This window comes from Taeniopygia guttata, chromosome Z (genome assembly GCF_048771995.1).
Source record: "Taeniopygia guttata chromosome Z, bTaeGut7.mat, whole genome shotgun sequence".
Lineage (NCBI taxonomy): Eukaryota > Metazoa > Chordata > Aves > Passeriformes > Estrildidae > Taeniopygia > Taeniopygia guttata.
In genome coordinates this window covers 80,441,241-80,459,096 of record NC_133063.1, presented here as the reverse complement: position 1 = coordinate 80,459,096, position 17,856 = coordinate 80,441,241, and the positions used below count along the sequence as shown (strand labels likewise).

Sequence of the window (17,856 nt, the reverse complement as noted above, 5' to 3'; positions counted from 1 at the left end):
CACCATGCAGGGTCTGAGCCAGGCACAGGGAACTGGGGGCACTGGTGCTGCTGGGAGGTGGCAGTGGTGGGAGAGAAGCCTCTCTTCAACATCCCAAGTAAGCAATTGTGTATTTACTCCGAGTAAGGAGGAAAAACAAACAAGCTGTGCAAGCTGAGATAAGGTTTTCAGCCAGTGCTCCAGCTCCATTCGCCCAGGCCACAGCTCACACAAAGCTGATCTGGCTTAAGCCTCCAGGTCTCCATTTCTCCCTGCTTGGCTGTCATCTCTTCCACCTCTCACCCCTCCAACTTGGCACCGAGGTCTGTCTTTGGAAACAAGGACTTTGGGCTTGTCTGAAATCCTCTGTCAGTCTAACTCTGGGGACATAGCAGCTGGAACAGCAACAGTGAGAGGAGCTGAAGGAAACTCCTTCTGCCTCTTCCTAGTGTTCGTACCTGGGGCTGCCAAAAACGTGCCCAGAGCAGTGCAATCAGACACACCTATTTCTCGAGGCTTTTCTTTTCTGGCTCCAGCTTTACACCTTCCTGGAGGAGGGTGACTTCTGGCTTCTGCTTCTCTGAGAGGGAGCACGCCAGGGGAGCTGCTCTTGCCAGCATTTTGTGCTTGGTGAGGGTGCCTTAAATGTTTCCCACATACTGAGATAGGTACATTTTGGGATGAGGGCTGCCTGGAGAGCACACCAGACCCTTTAGTAACTGGTGAACATCCCTTTGTAAAAGGGTGGTTTAGAGCTCCACTTATGACTTCATCTCTAAGAGGTTTGGACAGCAAATGCAGAGCCTAATCTTAAAAAGAAAAAAAAAAAAAAAGGAAAAAAAAAGAAAAAGAAAGTGGCTGGAGATGCATGGGTGGAGAAGCTTGGCTAGGGCGGCTGCCGATGTGAGGCTGCCTGTGAATTGGCATCGGCAGGGGAAGTTTGGAAGCAGCACCAATTTATTCTTTCACTGCAACCTCCGCTGAGACTGGGGAGGCAAAGGGGGAAAAAGGCATTTCGGTCCCAGTCACTTTCCCCATTTCAACCGGCTTCGGGAGCCAGGGTGGAGGAGGTCTCTCCATTCTCTTCCCGGTTAATTGTCTAATTGGGGAACAATGCGCCTCTCGCAGCCGCCTGCCCCTCTCCGGAGGGCTACGGGCGAGCTCGGAGGGCCCGTCCCGCCGCACCGGGCTGCGGGTCCCGCTGCGGGTCGGGGCCGGAGGGAGCCCCGAGGGGTGGTCGGGCAGGGGGTGGAGGGGCCCCGCTCGGCGGAGGCAGGCGCTGGGGGCTCTCCTGCGCCCAGCAGCTGCGGGAGCTTTGGAAATCGCAAGGAGGCTCTCGCAGAGCTTGTGAACCCTCCTCTCCCCGAGCCAGCGCCCCTCCTCTGCAGCGCTGACGGTACAACGATATAATAATGATGGGTGGCTGAGGCTCGCATTTGAACTTGCAGGCTCGCTCCCTTTGCCACAGCTCGGTCCCGGCTCGGAGTCAGGTGCTCGCCGGCGGGAAGCGAGCGAAGGAAGGGACAGCGAGCCCCGGCACAAGGGGAGAGCCCGGAACACCGGCTCCTTCCAGCACTAACGAGGGGATTTACTCTTTCATGCGGCCACTGGGATCTCTGGACTAGCCCAGCCACCACGTTGTGATTTTTTGCTATCTCTGCAATACGCTACCTTTTAAGGTAACTATAACTCTTTTATTGCGGGTTGCTTTTTAGTGTTTTTTTATTTCCCCCCCCCACCCCACCCTTTTCTATAATATGACTGCCAGCAAACACCTAGTCTAAGATTTAAAACAATTGTTTTACTGCTTGCACCAACAAAGAGTTTGAACTGCAAATCTTAAGCGGGAGGGAATAGCGATGATTGGTGAATTTAAACAACCTGGGGTAAGTTCAACGACACGCGGGGGAAGAGGAGAAGGAGGGATGCTCGGGAACCTACAAAAAAAAACCCAAAAAACCAAACCAAACAAAAAAAAACCCCAAAAAATCCCCCAAAAAACCTAACACGAAAACCCGACCAAAACAGAGAAGAAAAAACCGGTGCAAAAAGGAGAACAAAGAAAACTAGGGAATAGAAGACTTTGGGGTGAGAGCCCTGAGAAGAGTGTTGGGTGCTGGTGGTTTGGATGGCTGGGAAGGTCGAGCCGCACCTTGGCGTGCGACAGGGCTCCGGAGGGAGACGGGGGGAAGCTGTTCCTTACGGGTGTTAAGTACACAAAGCGCCCGTGTGGCAGGAGCGACCAGAACGGACCTTTCCCCCCGGCCACCAGTTTTTAGCGCTGAGAAAAGCGTGAGCTCTGTGTCCTCCACTCCTGTGTGCTCCCCACATCCCTTCCCTTTTTTTTTTTTTTTTTTTTTTTTTTTATCTCCTTCTCCAATCCCTTCCCCTGATGTTCCTGGAAAGCTGCTCGCAGGGCAGAACGGCTCTGAGGTGCTCAGCATCTCTCCAGAGGAGCCGGGAGAGCAGCGTGCCCCGAACCACATTTTTCTCTGCGGAAAGGGGGGCAGTGGGTGAGGAGGAGGAGGATCGCAAGGTCAGTGGAGCAAAACGCCCCCTCTTACACCCACGTCCACTTTCTGGGGCACGGGCTTTGCCTTCCCCCTCCGCTGCCAGGGGTTTCGCCTTTGTGCTACAAAGGAAAAGTGAGAGGGCGAGCAGGGAGTTCCGACGGCGGGAAGGAGCGGGTGTGTGTGTGTGTGTGGATGTGTGTGGGTGTGTATAGATGTGTGTGGATGTGTGTGAGTGTGTGTATCGATGGATGTGTGTGTGTGTGTGAGGGGACAGCAGCGGGACACCGCGGGCAGCTCCCCCGGCCCCGTCCCCACACAAAGGGGCCGGGGGCCGCCCTCATTGTCCCCCTGGTCACGTCCTCCCGGCCACCCCTCTCCTCCCTCCCTGCACCGGCTCGAGGGATTAAGCCCCCGTGGCTTTTTTTTTTCTTTTTTTTTTTTAATTTTTCCTTTTCCTCTTCTCACTTCTTATCACACGCTTTTCTCCCTTTCCCCCATTCTCTTCCTTCTTTTTCTCCTTCTTTTCCCCTCCTTCCTTTCCTTTCCCCCCTCTTCTTCTCTCTTTTCCCTTCTTTTTCCTTCTTTTTGTTTCCTCCCCCTCCTCTTTCTTCCTTTTCCCTGCCCGTTTTTGCCTCCCTTTCCCCCCTTTTTGCCCTGTCCCTCCCTTTTTCCTCCCTTCCCCTTTTTTCCCCTTTCCCTCCCTTTTTTTCCCCTTTCCCTCCCTTTTTCCCCTTTCCTTCCCCTTCTTCTCCTCCTCCCTCCACCTTCCCCTCCCCTTTTCTTTCCCTTTTTTTTTCTTTTTTTTTTTTTTTTTTTTTTGTTAATTGAGGCGTGAGCGTCGAAACGCGCTGCATAAAAAAAAAAAAAACCCCAAAAACCAAACCCAAAACCCATCCCGCGATGGGAAAGCGTAAAATGCTGGGTGTCTTAGGGATTGCCTTTACTTCCGTGCCTTTTCTATTTAACCCTTTTCTCTTTTTTCGGCCTTTCGGTGCGAGCGAAAGGGGAAGTTTTCCTCCCCCACAAGGAGCGAGCCCGGGACGGGGCGGGCGCGGTCCCGCGCTGCCGGGGCGAGGGGAGGCTGTGGCAGGGCTGGGTTTTGGGGGGATTTCCGCGGCTCACGGGGCTCACGGGTTGATTACCGGTTTTGGGGTGACAGGCTCGGTACCTTTTCGAGTGTCCCGGTCCGGGTTTGGGGCTGTGGGCCCGGCGCAGGCCCGGGGGCGCGGCCGCTGTCGAGGAACGGGGCGGGCGCGGCGGCCCCGCGGCGCCCCCGGGCGGCGAGCGGCGGCATGGCAGCTCCGCGGCCGCCGGTTTCCCGCCAGAGGGCTCCGGGCCCCGTGAGGGGAGAAAAAGGCCAACCCTCCCCTCAGATCACCGCCGTGATAAAATAATTTAAAATACGCAACACCCCCTCGATAAAAGCCGCTGTTTCTCCATCAAGCACAAGGAGAGTCCAGGATGAGGAAGAGGGATGGAGCTCTGCTGGCAGGAAAGGGTGGCACAGGTGGCGTTGTTCAGAGGGCAGGGCTAGGTGGGATATTAGGAATCAGGAATTGTTCCCTGTGGCTGCCCATGGATCCCTGGGCTGGACAGTGGGGTTTGGAGCAGCTGGGACAGTGGGAGGTGTCCCTGCCATGGCAGGGGTGGCACTGGGTGATGTTTATGATCCCTTCCAAGTCGAACCATGCTGTGAGTGTGGTGCTGTGGCAGTGCCCGATGGACAGCGGGGTGGGACTGGCACCCACCAGCGCCAGTGACTCTGTGCTTGGGCTCGATGGGGCTGTGGGGATGGCAGAGCGACCTGAGGGCACCCACAGCCATCCCTGTGCCCAGCAGTGACGCTGGGTGAGCCCCAAGGAGTGCTGAGGAGCCTCTGCTGGAGCACACAGCCAGCTCCTTGTGCCTAGCCCCACGATGGCAGTGCTGGTTACACCTGTGTGAGTTCCACCAGTGACATAATTTCCACCTCTTACTTCCCTTCAGCACACTTAAGAGAGGTGGTCAGGCTTTCAGCTCTCCTGGAACCAAGCCTGACAGAGGTCAGTGTGTCTGGGCAATGCTTTCAGGCATGGGGTAGGATTGTCAGGGTGTCCTGTGCAGGGCTAGCAGCTGGACTTGATGATCTGTTATGGTGAGCTCCTGGACACCCTTTTGTCCCCCTTTTCCCTCTGTGGCTCTGATCATGATAACCCCTGGATCCTCCTTCCTGCCCCAACGGGGTTGGCGGGGAGCCAGGAGAGCCCACCCTGTCCAAAACCTATATAGACCCCTGAAACTTCCTGCTCTTCCTCTTTTGCCCCACTCTCCATGGACACCACAGAATAAAGAGAGCTGTTCCAACTTCCCTGGGGTAAGGGCCTCTTTTGAATACTTTTCCCTCTCCTGGAATTCCTCCCCCCACAGCCCCATATCTCTGAGCTGGTCGGATCCTAGAGGGGGCTGTGTGGAGAGGGGGGAAAAACCATAGAAATTACAGTGATCTCTGTGTGCCCAGCTTGGGATATTCAATGTTTCTGGAAGGCAGGAGCGACAAGGTGGAGCTGGGGCGATGCAGAAGGAGCAGGGTGTGCTCATTGCTCCTCCACGTGCTGCCTTTGGCAGCTTTCCACTGTCTCTGCATGGCTGTCCCAGAGCCTGGAGCTGCTCCTGGCACACGAGCATGGGGCTGTGAGGGGTGTCCTGAGGAGCACCAGAACATGTTGTGCTCCGGTCACTGCTCCTGTCCGTGCTCCAGCCTGCAGGCAGCACCACAAGGACTTATCCTGGAGGAGTTCCCCCAGCAGCTGCTGGAGGTGATGAGGAAGAGTTGATGCAGACACCCCAAAGACCTTCTCCAAGGCCTTGGGAATGTTTTTCAAAGGGATAACGGGCCAAGCAGGGTCACTGGTGAATGAGATGGAGGCTGATGCGCCATGTGTGACACAGTGGGCTAATTAATCATGTGGCAGAGAGGGGGTGAGGCTGGCAAAGTTAATTAGGCAGTGCTGATGGTGAGGTGGATACATGGCAGCAATTAACAGTACCAGGATCAAAGAAAGGACTGCAGAAATAAAAGAAAGTGAAGAATGTGTGCCTTTGAGGAAGGATGGCACCTGTGAAGCTTTCAGAGCTTGGAAGGTAGCAAGGGATGTGTTATGACTGCGACTGGTCATTTCCAGCTTTTTGGGGTTCCACTGGAAACTGTAATTTACTGTTTTACCCATTAGAATGAGCAGCCTTTCTTCTCTTCTCTACTGCTGGGTTCTGTTGGGTCCCACCCTCTTTTTTTTTTTTTTTCTTCCTTTTAATCTTTTATGTCATTCTGACTTTCACTATGAGGATCAGATGGGCAGAGGCTGCTTTGTACGTGTTTAAAGAACATATCCAGATTTCACAGTGCAGCTGCAGGGCATGTCTACAGCAGAACCAACCCCAGGGTGACCTGAGAAGCTGCAGGTTTTAGAGACATTGTTACCTCTATGAAAATGGCTAATATGGCAAACTCCTCATTGTGTCAGCTTCAGAGAAACCAGGAGTATTTTTGGATTGTGAGTTTTAGCCTCTTCCACACCAGGACAATTCACTCTCTGAACCTGAAGTTTTAAACAGAAAGAGAGACATGATGTTCTCTCATCTGGTTAAATTAAAATAGCATTGGTGTGAGATCAAGCTTACACTGCAAACTAAACACAAGCTGGAATTTGGTCAGAACTTACTGCTCCTATGAGTTTTTGCTGTAGTAAGGGAAGGTAGCAGCGCCTGCAAAAATAGGAGCTGTGCTCTTTCCCCACAGAGAAAACCCCTACTGCTAGGTTTTAAAGATGTGAAGCTTGTCCAGGAGTCTTCCATCTATAGGCTAAGAGATGCTGCACTCAAGCTGCATCCCATTTAGAAATGTAACAAGAATTCCTACTATAGATCCATCTGCCTGTAGTAGCTCCTAATAGAACGGATCAGCCCAGTTGGAAACCAGCCAGCAGGCAACCCAAGTTTGGTCACGTCAAGCGAGGTACTTTTTTAGCAGAAGGTGGAAATTAAACACTTGCTCAAGTCTTGCAGCTTGAGTTGGCAAGATTTGCTCGCTGTGTTACGGATTTCTTTTACTATGGGTGACACCAAGGGGGGAAAAAAAATATCTTGTGGAAAAAGGTGTAGTTAGATGGATTTTGGTTAATTGCAGTGGACTTAGGGGCAGTGCAGCAGCCAGACAGCAGATTTCTGTGAGCTGTGGAGTGCGGGAATGGGAAACACAAACCTGCTGTAGAGCAGGGATTTAGCTGTGTAACAGCACAGTCTGCTGCAGCCTCTGCCAGCAGAAGGGCAGGAGGCAGGAGCAAACACATCCAAGAGCCTGGAAACACGGGTGGGAATTGGGGTGAGGTGTAAGCAGCAAACTCTGCCTCACCTGTGGGTCCTGAGGAGGATTTTTAGCACCAGGTCTGCAGAGCTCTGTCTCCTCCTGAGCCGGGCTGCCCTGTGGGGCTGAGCAAGGCACTGCTGTTATGGTCTGCATGTTTGGAGAGGGTGGCAGGAGTATTGAACATTTAATTCTGGCAGCTGGAGTGGAGCAGCACTGGGCAAACCAGGAGTGTTTATGGGAACCCACCAGGGACTGGAGCATGAAAACCAACCCTCAGGTGTGGAGGGTTGTGTGGGAGTCACACTCCTGACCCTTAGGGCTGAAAATCAGATAATTCTCCCAGGTTTTCATTGCTTGAGTGAGCATTTCAGGATAAATATTTATAAAAATTCAAGAGGTGGTTTTCCAAGAGTCAGGTAGGGATTTTTGGCAAGTGTCTTGTTTAAGCTTGGTGCTCAAACAGTACAATTTTTTGGAGCTATCCAAGCCCTTGGTGCAGCAGGTGTAATTCCTGCCTTTCTCAGTAAAAGGCTAGGAGCTATCCCATCCAGGAATGTTGTCTTCTGTTCCCATGGATTCCTTGAAAATTGCCCTTCCACAGTTGCTTTTCATCTGTCCCTGTGAGTGTGTGTGATGTGTTTGGTGACTGGGAGCGTAGCAGCAGGGTTTGTGTTCTTACCAAACATGGAAGAAGTTGTGTTATGACAGAAATTGCAATGGACTTCCAAGGGCAACAGGCTTCCACTGACACGTGCCAGGCACCCAGGTATGCCAGGTCAGAGCCAGGGAAGTGGGCCAGGTGCAACATGCAATCAGCTCTGTTTAGATCAACACCCCCATTGCTGGGAAAAAGAAAATACTTTGTTCTTTTTCTTGACAGGTTTCTTTGATTTCCTTGATTCTGGTCCCAAAAGGCAAGGTTGCCTTTAGGGGAAGGAGGGAGATAAAACTCATGGGTAAACATGGAGAGCTAAACTTGTAAATATTCTGTTCTGGACCTTGGCTTCGCTGTGGATGCAGCCAGTGTGTGATGCAGGGGAGCACATGTGGGCAGAACTTCTCAGAAGGTCTGGAGCCACTCAGCTCTCACAGGGGCCAGAACTTTTTCTTGCAGGCAGGTCCTTCACTCAGCACCTCGGAAGGTGGAGAATTCTTCCAGTCAGTCTTCTTTTCAAGCCCTCATCAGAGCTCTTGTGTTACCAAAGGAACTTCTCTGGCGTGGTTTTGGTGCTTGAGGCTTCCAGCATTTTTGGGATACAAGGGCTGCTTGAAGGTCCTTCTGCACATCTGTAGGCTCACACTGACATCATTTTTTCTTTTAATTGTTGTGTAATAATGAAGATCATTTAAGTGTTTATCTGAGCAAACGTGTGACTATTTCAGAGCTGATCCATTGCATTCAAAGGATTTGGATGTCTGCAGCTCTGATCTTGTGCAACCTCCTCACTTATAACAGCCTTCTACAGGGAGTTTGCACCAGGGCACAGTATAGAATCGTAAAGTTAACCAATAAATTGTCACTTTTGTTTTCTTCACGTGCAGCTTGGCTTGTGTAAATGTAAGAAGAGAGTAAAGACAGGCTGGGTGGTGTTGGTGTAGGTGTTAGGGTCTTCAGAATAAGTTTTATGGCTTGTAGGGCTTAAACTGAATGAAGTCTTGTTCTAGACTGGGACTCAGTTGTGAAAAGTGCAAATTCCATGAAGTTCAGGCTGCAAAATAAGTGATATCACGCTCTACACTCAGCTGTCCTGAACGGCTGCAGCAGAGATGGGGCGTCCTTGGCAGCGTGCAGCCTGCTCTGTGGAAAGCAGCTGCATTTCTCCCTCCACGCCCAGGGAATAAGTTGTAGCACATGTTTCCCAGTGCAACCAGCTGGCTCTGGCCATCCATGCGGAGGGAACGAAAGGCACTGGGGTTTTCAGCCCTGTTGGGTGGGAATTTTTAACTCGCCTCACTGGAAAGGCTTGGTTGGAGATGTTTTGCGTCTTTCCCATGCTGCTCAGACGTTACAGGATGTGTGCCAGTTCACACAGACGCCTGTGGAGTTTGGGCTGCATCTGTGAGCTGTGCAGAGAACTGTCCTGAGGTTGAACACGTCACCAGGAGTTTTCTCAAGTTGCCTCTCCATGTGTCTTTGCTGTCATGTTCAGTGCAGCCTGTGGAATTTTTAAAAGCGGAAGTTTCAAATTGTACACGTGTGCAGCGCAGGTTCCATAGTTATAACATGGGTACATATCTATTAAATCTCTCCCCTGATCCTTCAGGCAGTCCAACTGCAAGCTCTCTTGAACAGGAAAAAACTGTCAGCTTGGTTGCTTGTCCAAGTGAAGAGCTCAGGTAGCAGAATTTGCAGCAATATCAGGAAAATCAAGGTAGTGATAAAAATTTTTTGACAAACTGCTGCTGAAAGTAATTTCTTATTTTGGGGTGTTCATAGCACATATATGTAGCTGTATGGATGAGGGACTATTTATAAACCCTTTGCTGTCATTGATGTTTGTGTGTCTTTCAATGCTTTTGTAACTTTGGGGATATTTACAGGTTCAACATGTGTAACTATGAACGGAAACAAAAACTGAGAAATAATGTTGTGAACATGCAATTTGTTATTGTGTACATATGATACATGTGAAGAGCTTTCCAGCTGTTGGAAGGTGGAGCCTGTAAAGGAAAGTGAGAGGGAACTGACATGTCAGAACATCGCTCAGGACTCAACAACCTGAAACCCATTTTAAATCTGTATTCCATGGAGACACATGGTCATTATAACAAATCTTCACCATAAACTGCTAAATGAAGATGCCCTGAAAGCAGGAAATACTGCTTCTGTGAAAAATATTGATGTGCTGAGCTACAACATTTGCTATGGACACAGTGCAATGCTAACCACTGACTCCTTTGTTCTTCATTTCTAGGTCAAGATGTTGTTAAGTATAAAAAGTATCTTATGGATGTACTCTACGTTAGCTATAACATATATGCTACCTAAAGGTAAGTTTCCGTACACAGAACATTTATTTTAAATTAATTTAGTGGTCTAACTGGTAGGGCATTTCACAGGACTGAAGAAACAGCCCAGACTCAGGAAATTATCTTTCTTTGCCTCTGCCAAGCTGTTAATGTCACTAATTTTGTTTCTGTGTCCTCCCAAGGCATTAGTGATTTATTTCTGTAGTGCTTGGGCTGCCATGAGCTAAGCAGCTGGACCCCTTGTCTGCTGGGGTCTTGAGCAAGGAGGTGTTAGGGCAGCTGCAGGTTTGGGTGGAAAGAAAGGAGCTCTTACTGCCTCCTTGGTGATTACATCCTAAAACTGAAGTATGTATCCATGTGTGGCTGCCCTGCTTATTTGAAAGTTTAGGTCAGGCTTCAGTATGGAAAATATCCCAACTGCTGCTGCAGACTCACAAAATTGGGAAAGCAGCTTTCCCAAGTCTCAAAGCAAGATTTTTCTTTATTTTCTTTCCTCCTTCTTTCCAGGTATCTCTCAAACTGATTTTAGCCTTCGGTAAAATCAAATTTACTACTTTTTTTTTTTTTTTTCCCACCTAGCTGGCACACTGTTGCTAGTAGCAAGTTTAAGTAGTCCTGAAAAAGAAAAGGACTGGTTCATTAGTGGAACCAATTAAAAAAAAAAAGGATAATACATTTAGATTGGCTATGAGGAAGCAAGGTCTGGATCAGACCACAGACCTGACTCACTGCCTTGCACAAATTTAGAATTCAGGGATACAGGGATTGAGAGGGAAGCACTCAAAATGGGGAGGAGTCAGATGGATCCTTGGAGTAGTAGAAAGTGGGATGACATCTTTACATGTCCTCTCACTTACTCCACCTTTTATTACACCATAAATGTAATTTATCTTCAGAGTGGGATTTTGGGTACTTGGGGGATTTTTATGAGTGTCCCATTCTTTGGAATGTAGATCAGGTTGTGACGCATCCTTATTTTTCCAAATTTTTTTTAAGACATTCAGAAAGACATATGTTCCTAGAACATACTGTGAAGTTTGTGGGGTTTTCTTTTTAAGTCAGGGGCCATTCTTTTGGCCTACAGAGTCTTAACCATTTTCAAACTGTGGCCATGGTGAGGAGCACAAGGATGAAAATATTTTCCTTTTTCATGAATTGATCTAATTAATGATCCCAAATCTGTGGGATCAACTCTTATCCTTATCTTTTATAGAAAAGTCAGTGCAATAATATTTTTGAGAATGAATGTTAGAAGACTGCACACAATCTTTATAAGTATGGCTTTTTAAAAAAAATACTCTAAAAATAAAACTTATCCCAGCATTCTGAAAGATAGACACTTTACGTTTCAACCTTTTCTTTTGGAATCCTTAGTTTGGATTTAAAATTGAAGCCTTTAAATCTTTCGTGAAACACAAATTCCCAGCTTATCACTATTGTGGTTTACAAGCTGGACCTTGTGGTTATGATCAACACTGGAGCTTTTCCTTCCTGTTTTGGGTGGCCACTTGTGGTGTTATGTTGAGTTCTGCAGCTGAGATTTACATTTGCTTGGCTCCTTGTGAGTGTCTTGCAGACTATAAAATTAATTCTTCATCACTCCTTCTCTTATTCTGCTTGCTCAGACCCCAAACCACCTAGTAAAGAACTCAGGTTATTGTTGGGTCTCAGTCTATTACTTTTCAGTATTTCCTACAAGTTTCATTATTGTCTTCACTAAAAGATTGGTGTTTAATGAAAAGGCTTCTCCTAGGCTCAGTGCTAGTAGCTGAATTGACAAAACACACAATTTCACTGATCCTTTTTATTTCTGCTGCTAGACAGGGCAATATACCATATGTCCCAGCAGGTTGTTGATGAGCTGAAAAATGAGATGCAACATTTTTCTTTTTTTTTTTCTTTCTCATAAATTTAGCTAAAAATAAATTGAATATTTTATTCTTTAAGCATGTGGGATTTGTCTGCATAGTCAGTAGCAACATTCTGTTCAGCTAAATTCAATTATGTGGCAAATTCACTCCTCTTAAGTAGTGTCACACCATGCAGGGCACTCTGTTCTTCAGACTCCTTGTCCACTGCAGACCTATTGGCCTGATCATTGTGGTTAATGTGATACAGAAGGGCAGAATTCTGTCCTTTTTAAAAATTATCTAGACTCCTACTTTAGAAATTTTGTAACATTTACCACAGAACAAGTGTACACATTTTGGAGAAAGAGACTTTGTTCTCAAGCAAGAATTCCTTTCTTCCCACCTCAAAAGGAAGACATCCAGATATGTGCCATTGGTCTATCACATCCCACTGACAGGGGCTGATATGGAGTAAAAGCTTAGCAAAAATTATAAAGGAGAGGAAAAAAGGTGTTATATGGATTAATATGAGATGCTGATAGCTTCTGCATTGGTCAGTAAATTCTGCTAGACTAATTTGGAGTGCTGCAAGAAATCAAGCCTTTTTGAGCTGTGCAGGAACATCACTTAATCTTGTATTAGGTTAGCCAAATATCTTATATTTCTGTAGGAAAAAACTTCCTCCTCCTCCTTTCTCCTTCTCCTCCTTCTTCTTGCCTTCTTCTCCTCCTACCTTCACCTCGCCACAACAAATAGTTTTTTATAAAGTGTGATTTAATGCTTTCTAAAGTTGGGTAGAACTGCAGCTACACAGAATCTTCTGTTCTGGGAAGCAGCACAGTTGAGGCTGGATCTAGTGTTCATATTGGGATGATATGTGTTGTTTGCCAAGGCTTCCAGCTGGCTGAAGTGAAGACACAGATTTTAAAGGGAGAAAATTTCCTCAGGGATCAGCGCTGATATTCCAGATCACTCATAATCACAAACAGTGTTCTTTCAAAGTTTATTAAAGTTCTGTCAGTCAGTATAATTATAATTTAGTCATTCTTCAATTAAGAAGAAAGTTTCTGTAAGGTGTATAGATGACAAGAGATCATAATAAATTCTAAATATTTTGAGACTGATTTTGATCTCCCACCTGTGCAATTTGGCAGTAATTCCATCACAACTGATAGAAGTGAGAATTCATTCTATTTCTTTATCTCCAACCACTGCAACTCTGTGAAGTTTCGAGAAAATAAAGGCAATAAAAAAGATCTCTTATTCCATCCATTTTGATACCATCATCTTGACTCTATCTGAGTTGTGTGCCCAAGGAATTCTAGTTTGGTAGGCATGCATGGAACAGACCTGAGAACTCCATTCAGAATTCTGTGTCTTCCCTGTCAGTCTATTTATCTCTTTTTCTGGCTAGTACTTTATTATTAAAATGCTTGGGCATTAAGCTGATGATGCTTGTATTGAACCTGCTTAGATAATGCCATTAAGACTTTGTCCTGTGGAAAATCATCTGTCTCTGTTAAAAATAATCAAGTTAATGAGCAACTGTCCTTTTTTCTTCCATTTTCCTTTTTCCCCCGTTTCTTTTTTTTTCTGTTTTTTTTCTTTATTTTAATTTTTTTTTTATTCCGCCCCTTCTTTTTTTTTATTCCCTTTTTGCTCCTTTGATTCTCTCCCTCTGCCTGCCCTTCCATCCAACCCTCCAATCTTCTACTCTGTATGGAGAGATTATATTTTCTGTTGTAGATAAAAAGATAATTTTCATGTGCTGGTGTCTCCTGTTTCATACATCACTCTGTTGATGGCTATTTTAAAGTTATTATATTTCTAAACTTATAAATCCCATCTCCCTTCAAAATAGTGATGACCATGTTCTACCTTTCAAAAATGTTAGTGAAGGACTGTGAAAGAGGTAAAATAGTTACTGTTGTGCATCAGCTTTTAATCTTCATTAAGCCATGATGTATGATGAAATAACATCACATGAAAAAGGCAAATCCATCAGAAACCCTCTCTTCAGTCGCAGCGTGCAGCTTGGATGAACAGTAGTCAACTTCCCCCTCAGGATATTGTCAGATGGAAGTATTTCACTGTGAAATGTTTGCAGCTGGAGATGACATAAAAAATGATAAAAGTCCTGATCATGTCAAGTCTGAGCCAAGCAGGGACTTTCTGCGTGCTTTACTTCTTCCTTTGCTTTTACATCCTGAAATATTTCATTTCTGCGATGCGTTAAAGGCCCTGAGGCTACAAGGAAGCAACTTTGAAAGAGTGACTATTTGGGAGACTCTCACAGGAAAGGCTTTTGTTTCAGCACATGTGCAATAAAAAGATTTAACCCCTGAGAGAACAGTGGGGTCAGGGGTGACAGGCGTGCAAAGCCATGGGCTGTGTTTCCTTCTGAGGACAGGCAAGGTGTAAACTCCAGCATCTCCCCTGCATTCAGGGTTTTGGCTGGTGAGGTAACTCAAAATTTTTCACTCAGAGTGGTCTTCCTCCTGTGAATTGAAGAAACAGCTCTTATACTTCATCTGTCACCTAAAATTTCAGACCAGTTTCCAAAAGTTAATTACTTGGTGGCCATGTAGAAATGAAGAAAATAAGTCAGAATGAAATTTTCCCAAAGAGAAATGTGCTGCATTGTCAGCCTAAGATGTACCAAGATTGATACAAACTCTTTTTCAGCTTGCACTCCCCAGTCCTGTTACAAATCAGCTAAGGTTCATGGATTTCAGGCTTTGCATTAGTGAATCGTTATTTAACAACGAAATGTATCTGTTTCTGATTTTGCTGTTGCACTAATGTCATTTCTCCTTTCTCTCTCCTCTCTCTCTCTCCTTTTTCTAGTCAAAGCAGAAAAAAAAACCGTGGTCAAGGGATCTCTCTCTGGAACTTCAGTCCTGCCGTGCTTCTTTTCAACCACACCCACCATATCCTCCAGCTATGCCGCCGAGTACCTCCGGATCAAATGGTCCAAGGTGGAACTGGACAAAAGTGGGAAGGACGCCAAGGAAACCACGGTCCTGGTGGCCCAAAATGGCAACATCAAAATAGGCCAGACCTACAAGGACAGGGTGTCTGTCCCCAGCCATGCCGAGGAGACCGGGGATGCCTCGCTGACCTTCTCCAAGCTGCGCGCCAGCGACGCCGGGGTCTATCGCTGCGATGTCATGTACGGAGTGGAGGACACGCAGGCCATCGTCTCTCTGGCTGTTGAGGGTAAGGATTTGTCTGTTTCATTCCTAGCCAGCAGTGATTCCAGTTAAACTTGGTAATTAACTCAGAACTAGAGAGGATTTACAGGATTTTAGCTGTTTGCCCTTTGAGTAGGGTGAAAAGAAGCAACTTTCCATCATAATGGAAAGGATGAAAATTTAGAATGAAAAGAAGCCACTGAAGCTGTGGTTGGCCTGTCTTGATGTCCCCAAACTATGCCACCAAAAGTGGGAGCCACTCTTTTTTTGGGAAAGGATCATCAAGCATGAAGGAAGTGCTTCTTTTTGCCCAGTAATAAATTTTGGATGGGCAGAAGGAAAACTAATCTGTGAGAAGCTTCAAGAAAAGAAGTAGGGGAGGTGTTTGCTAAATGTGGAGCAGGCAGTGATAAGTTTGCTTGCTATCTGTATTAGGAAATAGGCTCCCAAATTTTAAGAGGGAGAAGTCTATGTGTTGAGAGACGGAAGAGACAGGTGTTTCAGAACTGTTGACATTGAAGAAGACATCTCTAAGACTATCAAGTCTACCAGCACTGCCATGTTCACTACTAACTTGGGTCCCCAAATGCTATATTCAAGCATTTTTGGAACTCTCCTAGGGATGATAACATCCCCACTTCCCTGGGAAGTGAATTTTGATGTCTGACCACCCTTTCAGTGAAGTTCATAGTTTCCTGGTGTCCACCTTGAGTTCCCCTGGCCCAGCCTGAGGCCGTTCCCTCTGCTCCTGTCCCTGTTCCTGGATCAGAGCCCGACCCCCTCGGCTGTCCCCTCCTGTCAGGAGCTGTGCAGAGCCACAAGGTCCCCCAGAGCCTCTTTTTCTCCAGGCTGAGCCCCTTCCCAGCTCCCTCAGCCTCTCCTGGGGCTGCAGCCCCTTCCCAGCCCCATTCCCTTCTCTGGCCACGCTCCAGCCCCTCCATTTGTTGTTTTGTGGCCCAGAGGTGCCCCCAGGATCTGGCGTGGTCCCTCAGCAGTGCCAGCACAGGAACAGTCACTACCTGTGGCTGGCACAGCCCAGGGGCCATCAGCCTCTTGCCCCTCTGAGCACCCTGGGCTCGTGTCCAGCTGCTGTCACAGCACCCCCAGGGCCTGGCACAGCTCTGCAGCCCCTCTACCCCAGCCTTGAGTTCTCCATGGGTTTAAGCACAGCAAAGGAGTGAGTGGCCAAAGCAGCCCGTGACGTGTGGGTGTTCCTCCCCTCAGAACCCACTTGTGCAGAGAGCACAGAGACTGCTCCAGAGCCCATATGGCACTGAGCCTGACCCAACAGGCTGTGCTGAAAGGCATTAACCCAGGCTCTGTGCCATGCACAGGCAAGTTCTGGACCCAGGTTTCTGCCCGTGCTTAGAACAATGCTGAGCTGTGTGGATGGATCTCCTCACAGGAGCCATTTGAGGAGATTGTTCTCCTAGGAGCCTTGTTTGGGCCCTGCCTCACACGCTCCTTTGTAGCCTGGTGTTTTTTGGAAGTTCAGTATTTACTCAGGTGAATGAATCCCAATGCAAACATTCATATCTGCTGCTGGAAATCATGGTTCTGGCTAAGGCTTTTTTGGTGAGCTTAATACTGTATTGTTCTTCCAATCTGCCCAACCTAATGTGAATAGTCTGTTGGAATTGAGTCAATGAAAGGATTTGAAGGTGTGGCCTTCATTTGGAAATACAATAAATCAGTGTAGCCATTAATGTCTGCATACCTTCATAAACTGTTAGGTCCTAATGATAAAAGCAAAAGAAATCCTGGTTTGAACATTACTTTTCATAACGAGTGTACCTGGCACTCCTTACCCCTTTTCAAGTGTTCCCTTGACTACACATCTATATCCAGGAGCTGCAGATGTTTATGACAATAAAATATCAGATGATTTATGGTGTTACTGTAGCTTTTGTAGTTGCTGCTCCTGCAAAAACCCTGCAAAGTGTTGAAGTGATTAGATTTATTATTTTACCTCAATGAAAACTTCACAGACTCCATTTTCTTTCTGCAACTGTTCTTTTCCATGACTGCTTTAATGTCAGAATTTCAGGACAGGAAAAAAGCTAAGTCTTGATCCAAGTGGAAAATTGGTTTGCTAGACTGTCATTTATGCCATCCATTCTCAGTTTTCTCCATTATGTAAACAAATGGCATTTATTATACTCATAAGAACTTCATGTGAATGTTGCTGCTCAGATCTTCTGCTCTGTTCTTTATGGTTTCTTGTGATTTCAGCTTTTATTAATAAGCCAAAAAAACCATTAGTCCCAAACACAAATTACCTCTGCTGTTTCTTTTTGAACCTGCACCCCAAAGTGTCAATACTTGAGGAGACTTTTCTCTCCCTTTGTTCATCCTGTCCTGATTGGGGTGCAGGGAGATATTTCCATGTTAACTGAGCTACTTCCAGAGCTGAGAGATAGCCTGGTTCAGCACTGTGCTTTGGTCAGCTCTCCTGGGTGGAGCTGGGGCTGCTGGAGCTCTGGTAAAATTATCACCAGTTCTTTTATTCTGCTCATTTTAGGCTCAAATTAAGTAGGCCAAAAGTTTTTGTCAGAGTTCTGCTGAAACAGCTGTAATTTCTCCTTTGCCGTTATGATGAATTTATTGTTTGGGGTTTTTTTATGCTTCTTTGGATATTTTTAAACCAATTCAGGACTTTTCTTCCTAGGTATTTTCAGGGTCTCTATTTGTTTTATAGACACTCCCTAATATTAAACTTTCAAACAAAAAGCATAATGCAGTATCAATGAAGCCAGGAAGATAAGATTAGACAGCTGGCCTGCTTTTTTTTTTCAAATTAACCTTTGTAGCATTATAGATAGCTGGGAAAGATAACTTGAATAAAATTAATGTAAATGCCATTTCTCTTCTTTAGGTGTGCTGGGAATAAAAAACTGCTATTGAACACACCGTGCATCAAATGAATGTATTGTGAATGAAAAGTGGGATTTCTGAGGAAGGATAATTTTCTCAGTAGCATACAAATTTTCCCAGGTTAAATAGTGGGT

General features: G+C 46.5%; 1 protein-coding gene across 5 annotated transcripts in view; it reads left to right on the top strand.

Annotated features, from left to right (window-relative positions):
* Positions 1–1,413: 1,413 nt before the first annotated feature.
* Positions 1,414–17,856, top strand: part of VCAN (versican) — a 98,763-nt gene continuing 82,320 nt past the window's right edge. For 4 of the 5 annotated variants that reach the window (XM_072921673.1, XM_072921672.1, XM_030257715.4 and 1 more), the window contains exons 1-3: positions 1,521–1,658; positions 9,750–9,825; positions 14,502–14,873. In XM_072921673.1, the coding sequence (XP_072777774.1) occupies positions 9,756–9,825; positions 14,502–14,873 (442 nt within the window). In that variant the 5' untranslated portion in view covers positions 1,521–1,658; positions 9,750–9,755. Of the gene's footprint in view, positions 1,659–9,749; positions 9,826–14,501; positions 14,874–17,856 lie in introns of all 5 variants that reach the window. The other variant, XM_072921671.1, reaches the window with a different exon arrangement.